Below are 7,364 nucleotides of genomic sequence, written 5' to 3'. Positions count from 1 at the left end.
CAAGAGAGTGGACCTCTTATTCTTTGTTGAATCACAATTGCACAGTTGGGCAGACCTTACTGAAATGCAGAAAACCCCTTTTCCAGGTCAGGAAAGTAAGGACATTGTAAGAATTGTGTCACATAATTGTTTGAGCGTGGGGCTTTTTCTTTTCTGGGTTCTGGATGTCTCTGAGACGTGTGGGCTCTGTGTCCTTTGCTCTCTTGTCACTATATCAGTCAATACAGCCACTGTGTGTCTGCATATCCTGCACTAGTGGTGCCCAGCAAATCAGGGATTGGCTTCCATTCAGCTGTTGCAATGCAGGCAACTCCAGCTCAGCAGGCAAGAAGGGTATTTTGACCTTTTGAGTACAACAGTCTCATCATCTCCAGGGCAGGGCAAAGCACCAAAACACGTAACAAATCTTCCTTTGCCCTTTGAAAGGGAGGTTGGGTGTTCTATCTCCTTGGGATCATCTTGAAAATACAGAAATACAGCAGTACAAATGCAGTTGGGGTAGACTGTAACTGTGCAGAGTTGTGAAAACATGTTCATTGTCTTTGGGTGCATTGCATGAAAACTCCACGTGTCCTTCAAAGAGCATTTTCTGAAGGTAGAATCAAGGTGAAATGGTAAAAAGGACATTGAGTTTGGTCTCCTCATGGTTGTACCTGAACACTTCTTGATAGGAGTGGAAAACTGTCCCCACATGATTCTTTGGGTTTGTGGGAGGCCGTTTGCATTCTCCTTTTTGTCATTTCTCCTTCTACTCTCTGAACTCTGTTTGAGCATTGTCTTTCTTATTCTACTTAAGAAGGACTGTCATATCATGTATAATAAAATATTTTTGAATGATGTCTGTGATGCACAGAATATTCAGAAAGCCTCACACTGTGTTGTGCTGAAGTTATAAACTTTCATAGCATTTTATACTTGGGTACCCCTGAGTATAAAACTGAAATAAAGAGAACATCCAAATGCCTTGTATTGAGGCAGTCTTTGTAGATTTGTTCTTTCTGGGAAAGCTCCCTCAAGGCTTTTCAAAAGTCCAGGAGGGGTTTTTTTCTGTCTTTTTCCTTTGGCTGAGGTAATGCTGAGTGGGTGCATTTCTCCAATTTTGAGATGCAGCTGATACAACATTCAGGAAAACAGTGGGGAGGAGGGAATTGCTATCAGGCCTCTGTGGCTCCTCTGAGCACTGACCTGGCTGAGATGAATCCCAGTAATATGCAGGTCAGGGGAATCTGATCCCATCCCCAACAGAGGCTCTGGGTTTTCAAAGGCCCCTGCAAAGCAGTGATGGAGGGAAGTGTCCTTTCCAACTCTCCTGACAGCTCCATCTGCAAATGGCAGTTGTGAGGTGTCAGAGCACGTAGTGTTTGCAACACTAAAGGTGTAGGAATTTCAGAAAAGGGTGGCACAAAGATAGAATGCAGGTTGCCTTGAGAAGTATTTCATGGGAGATCCTGGAGGTGGGAATTTGGTGAGTAAAAGCTGCTACCACGGAGATGCCTTGCTGTTGGGAAATACAGAGGACTACAACAGGACTGCTTCCACAAGGCATGGATGAACAGGTAAGTCCTGAGGAGAAACTGGTGTAGTGATGCTGACAGAAGACTGATGTACATCAAGGATGAAGTGATCCATAATCCAGTTAATCTGGGAAGGCACAGGCCTCTGCTGTGCTGTGTTCTGCTCCACAAATCCTTTGTCGAAAGGTTAAATTCATCTCATGGTAAGCAAAGAACCTGCAGGCAGCTCTCACTTGGTACTGGTGAGAAAGCCCACTGTGAGCAAGAAGTCTACATGCAAACTTCTTTTAGTGGGACACTGAAAATGATAATTAAAACTGCTTTACTTCATGAAAGTTGTGTAATGTCTTGAATGAGTGAAACAGAAGCACTCCTCCTTTTCTGTGACCGGGGCCTGCATAGCTGCTGTGTGTGGCTGGAGTCCTGTGTGAAGTTACTTCCACTAAGTGTTCTCCACATCTAATGGGATGTAGGATGATCTCTACTAATCTTTTCCAATAGTGTGAGCTATAAAAGAGAGTCAGTGTGTCTCTCTTACTGAGATCTCTAGAGACCATCACCCTTTGTAGCTAAACTACTGGGTCTCAGGTCATTCCAGCTTGAGGCTCTAAGTGTCAGTTCATAAATAGATGGTTTATTACAGCTTTTACTCCAAGGGTGGGAGACACTTTCCTGTCTTAGAAGGCCTGAAAAAAACACTGAGCTTTCCCAAGGGGCTCATTGGAGGTGCCCCTTTTTAAGAGTTAAGTCCTTAGGCCAGGTAATAAGAACCCTTAGCAGAAGAAATGCTTTTCTGGAGTTATTGATCACCAACACAAGTAGACAATCAGGGATATCAAGATTGGAGGCAGCCTGAGCTGCCATGGACATGCACTGGTGGAGTTCACAGTCCTGATGGAAATGGATCAGGCAAAGAGTAAATTCAGTATGCTGAATTTTAGGAAAGCACACTTCCACCTATTCAAGGGGTTAGTCAGTGCATGTCCCTAGGAAAGTGCCCTGAGGAACAAGGGAGCAGAGCAGAGCTAACAGATGTTTAAGGATGATTTCCACACACTGGAACAGACCACTTGAATCCATGTGTAAGAAATCAGGAAAAGAAGGGAAGAGATTGGAATGGCCAAGGGAAGGCTTGCTCTTCAAACCAAGGGACAAAAAAGAAATGCACAGGCAGTGGAAGCAGAGACAGGTGTCCTAGAAAGAGTATAGGAATATTGCCTAGTTTTTTAGGGGTAGGGTCAGGAATTCAAGGTACAGCTACAGTTGAACTCGACAAGGGATACAAAGAATAGCAAGAAGGGCTTCTACAGGTATGTCAGGCAGAAAAACAAGGTAAAACGTCCCTGATCTTCCCGTGATGAACACAACTGACAAGCTGGTAACAACAGAGCAGGAGAATGCTGAGGTACTCAACCTTCAGTCATCCCTGGCAGTGTCTCTTCCCATACCTATCAAGTGGATGGAGCTCAAGGCAGGGACTGGGGGAGCCAAGTCCCTCCCACTGTAAGAGAAGATCAGGTTCGAGACCACCTGAAGACCCTGACATGGAAAAGTCAGGGTGCTGCCTTGTGCACAGGGTTTGGAATTCCAAGGTGGCTGAAGTCGTTCTGGTATTAAACTGCGTTGGCAGAAAAGGTAAGGAAAAAAAAGTCACTCAAGCATGACTGCCCCAAAAACTGGGCAGTAAGTGGGGGAGATGGTGCTTTTGAACTAAAGGAATACGACTACTACATACTAAGAGAATTTTATATTTATATTTTATCACCATTACAAAACATTTTCTCGTGTGGTAGAAACAGCACAACCACGGGACGCCTCTGCCTTCTTAGCGGTCGTGATCAGCTTCTCAAGGAAGAGATGAGCTGGAGGGGGCTGGACGGGGCCCGAAGTCTCTGTGGCGCCTGTGCCACTCCCACGAGCTTCCCGTGGGCGAGGCAGGGCGGGCAGCGCTCGGTGCGTGCAGTGCCAGGAGGAGGCTGCGGGCGCCGCTGTTGACTGAGAGGAGCGAGAGGAAGCGCTGCAGCCCCGCCCGCTGCGGGCAGAATCGCTTGCCCGCTCGCTCGGTGTCCGGCTCGGCAGACGCCGGATTGCGATCGTCCCCGCGCTGCGGAGCCGTGCTGGAGGAGACGGAGAGGCCGGCGGCAGCGGCCGGGAGCGGTGAGGCGGAGAAGGAATTGGAGAAGAAGCGGGAGCCGAAGCGGGTACCGGATCGACGGCCGGCGGCGGGGATCTGCCGGCGGTGTTGCGGTGCCGGCGGTGCGGCGGCGGAGATGTGCGCGGCGGGGAGGCGCTGGGGCCGGCGGCAGCGAGTGCTGCTGTGGGGCGTCCTGCTGGCGGCCTGGGAGGCGGCGTGGGGGCAGCTGCGCTACTCGGTGCCCGAGGAGATGCCCAAGGGCTCGTTCGTGGGCGATGTGGCCAAGGACCTGGGGCTGCAGCTGCCGGCGCTCAGCCACCGCGACGCCCACGTTTTTGACACAGGTAGGACACGGTACTTTTTTCTGGACTTGCAGAACGGCCACTTGTCTATGATGGAGCAGGTGGACAGGGAGGAGATATGCGCAGCTGTTCCTAAATGCGTCCTAAATTTTGAAATTCTTGTAAAGCAGCCAATGAATATTTACAAAGGGGAGGTAGAAATACTGGATATTAATGATAATGCTCCCAGTTTCCCAGAAAGAAGCAGTGTCTTAGAAATCATCGAGTATACTGCACCAGGTGCCCGTTTCCCATTGGAGAAAGCTCACGATCCCGACATAGGAGTGAACTCTTTACAGAATTATGAATGTAGCGAGAGCAGCTATTTCACCTTGGACGTGAAAAACGGAGATGACGATGTGAAATATCCAGAATTAATATTGGTGAAATCTTTGGATCGGGAAGAGCAGGCTGTTCATAATTTGATCCTAACAGCCACAGATGGCGGGAGTCCGGTAAAATCGGGATCGACAACAATACAAATAGTTGTGTTAGATGGAAATGACAATGCTCCAGAATTTACTCAGTCTGTGTATAAGGTGACCGTGAGAGAAGACGTGGCCGTGGGAACTCGGGTGTTACAGGTGACAGCGACTGACAGAGACGAGGGGCCAAACGCTGAGGTGAAATATTCGTTCTTTAAAATCCCGGAGAAGTTCGACAAAACTTTTAAGCTAGATCCTGAAAGGGGGGAAATTGAAATAACAGAGAAGTTGAATTTCGAAGAACACGAGTTTTACGAATTGGTCGTGCAAGCTCGGGATGCGGGCGGACTCGCTTCCCACAGCAAGGTACACATCAAGGTCGCTGATGTGAACAACCACGTTCCCGAGATTGTAATTATGTCCGTGTTCAGTCCCGTTCCAGAAGATACACCGCTGGGAACAGTAATCGCCATTTTCAGCGTCCAAGACAGGGATTCTGGGGCCAACGGCGAGGTGCAGTGCAGCATCACGGAAAGCCTCCCGTTCCGCCTAGAGAAGTCATTCGATAATTACTACCGTGTGGTGACTGCAGAGCTGTTGGACCGGGAGCAGGAGTGGGAGTACAACGTGACGGTGCGGGCGGCCGACGGCGGTCGTCCGTCGCTGCAGAGCAGCAGGGTGCTGTGTGTGCGGGTGCTGGACGTGAACGACAACGCGCCGGTGTTCTTGCAGGAGCGCTACAGCGCTCGGCTGTGGGAGAACAACGTGGCGGGCGCGCTGGTGCTGCGGGTGCGGGCGACGGACTCGGACTGGGGGGAGAACGCGCGCGTGCGGTACCGGCTGGGGGAGGGTGGTGTGCGGGGCTCGGCGCTGTCGTCGTACGTGTCGGTGCAGGCGGAGACGGGCGCGCTGTACGCGCTGCGCTCGTTCGATTACGAGGAGGTGCGCGAGGTGGGGCTGTGGGTTTGGGCGGAGGACGGCGGCTCGCCGGCGCTGAGCAGCAACGTGTCGGTGCGGCTGGTGATCGTGGACGAGAACGACAACGCGCCACAGGTGCTGTACCCGCCGGCGGCGGGGGCGTCGGGCTCGGGGTGGGCGGGCGTGGAGCTGGCGGCGCGGTCGAGCGAGGCCGGCGCGCTGGTGGCCAAGGTGGTGGCGGTGGACGCGGACGCGGGTCAGAACGCGTGGCTGTCGTACGAGCTGGCCAAGGCGACGGAGCCGGGGCTGTTCCGCGTGGGGCTGCACAGCGGCGAGGTGCGCACGGCGCGCTCGCCACTGGCCCGCGACGCGGCGCGCCAGAGCCTGGTGGTGCTGGTGAAGGACCACGGGCGGCCGGCGCTGTCGGCCACGGCCACGCTGAGCGTGGTGCTGGCCGAGAGCGTGGGCGAGCTGCTGGCCGAGCTGGGCAGCGCGGCGCGGGCGGAGGCGGAGGCGGGGGCGGGCGAGGCGGGCGGCAGCCTGACGCGCTGGCTGGTGCTGGCCGTGGCCGCCGTGTCGTGCCTCTTCCTCGCCTTCCTGCTGCTGCTGCTGGCGCTGCGCCTGCGGCGCTGGCGGCGCTCGCAGCAGCAGCTGCTGGCGGCGGGCAGCGGCGCCTTGCGCGGCGTGCCGGCCACGCACTTCGTGGGCATCGACGGCGTGCGCGCCTTCCTGCGCTCCTACTCGCACGACGTGTCTCTCACGGCCGACTCGCGCAAGAGCCACCTCCGCTTCTCGGCCGCCAGCTGCTGCGACACCCTGCCGGCCCGGCCGCCGCCCGACGAGCCCGCGCCGCTGCTCGGAGACCAGGAACCTGCCAGTGCCCAGCAGGCGGACCCCGCCCCTCTCCCGGTGAGTTCTTTGAAGCCGAGTGTTTCGGCGACGTTTCCTTCTGCTTCTCTCTTGCTCTTTCACCCCGGGATCTGTGTTACTCGTAGGGAGGATCTAGACGTCTTTTCGTTGCCCAAGTTTACCTGTGGAGGAGGCAAAAGCACGGAATCTGCTTCTTACTGGAGGTTCATCTATAATTTTAATTATGTCATTACTGTGTTTCACAGTGTTCACTGGCACAATTTTTCCTGGGGAACAGCTTGCCCTTTGCCTTTAGAATGTTGATATTTCTTTGAACTGCAGATGGCAAACCTGTTTGCATATTATGAGGGTAAAAAAAAAGTGTGCATTTTTCGGGGTTTTCTGTCCATTTGCATTATTACACAATATGACTTTCTTTCTTACTGGGGAAAGTAAGTATTGGGAGCCTTGGTATTGTACTTCTCTTAGTTTGCAGGTCGATATGATGTATTTTACTAATAGCTTAAAGATGTACTGCTTATAAATATGACAGTGACACCTTTGGGAGGAGCAAAAGCATTGTTAGTTCCTGAGGCAGGAAGAATGTGACAAGGAACCATGGGAGTTGTAGTTTTTTGGGTTCTCACGCATGCTCAATCAATACTTGATTGTCATTGGTAGAAAGATCATGTGACATGTTTAAGCGCCGTATTTAAACCTAATTGTTTTGAAGCAAACCTCAAATTTGCTCTGGCATTCGTGTCCGAGTGGGGTTCGTGCTAAAACAACACCTTAAGTTCCCTACTCACTACCTGTGCTGGAACCTTGAAGAGTATGTCACTTCAGATCAAGTTACCGAGAGCTGTGGGCAAGCATCCTCTCAGGTACGTTAATTTTTTAACTTTATTTTGTGTTTAGGATTCTTAACAGGCATTTCACAGTGCACCGTTCATAGTCCTGGAAATCACGTTTTAAGACGGTCACCAGCCCGTGAATGTCACCTGCTGTACGTGTCTGAGTCGGCTGTGTGTGTTTTATGTGTCCTGTTCTCTACTGCCTGCCAGAGCTCATTTTATCTTGCTTTTCCTAAGGCTGGAAGCTTCCGTTGTATGTGCAACTTCACAAGGAAAACTTTTGTTTTCTTCTTGTCTTCTTCTGGCACTTCTTCGAATTTTTTAAAGTA

At 51.9% G+C, this 7,364-nt stretch overlaps 1 protein-coding gene across 1 annotated transcript; it reads left to right on the top strand.

Moving 5' to 3' along the window:
• Positions 1-3,719: 3,719 nt before the first annotated feature.
• Positions 3,720-6,632, top strand: LOC127473834 (protocadherin gamma-A6-like). Its single transcript, XM_051793937.1, has one exon. It carries the CDS (start codon positions 3,785-3,787, stop codon positions 6,503-6,505), a length of 2,721 nt encoding a protein of 906 aa, XP_051649897.1. The 5' UTR covers positions 3,720-3,784; the 3' UTR covers positions 6,506-6,632.
• The last annotated feature ends 732 nt before the right edge of the window (positions 6,633-7,364 follow it).

Source organism: Manacus candei, unplaced genomic scaffold, assembly GCF_025592945.1.
Source record: "Manacus candei isolate 608988 ecotype Guabito, Panama unplaced genomic scaffold, ASM2559294v1 h1tg000037l, whole genome shotgun sequence".
Lineage (NCBI taxonomy): Eukaryota > Metazoa > Chordata > Aves > Passeriformes > Pipridae > Manacus > Manacus candei.
The sequence above is the reverse complement of the archived record's forward strand: the minus strand, read 5'-3'. Positions and strand labels throughout refer to the sequence as shown.

Bases quoted from the DNA above. Each gene is read 5' to 3' on its own strand.
- LOC127473834 (XM_051793937.1), top strand. From the start codon at position 3,785: ATGTGCGCGGCGGGGAGGCGCTGGGGCCGGCGGCAGCGAGTGCTGCTG.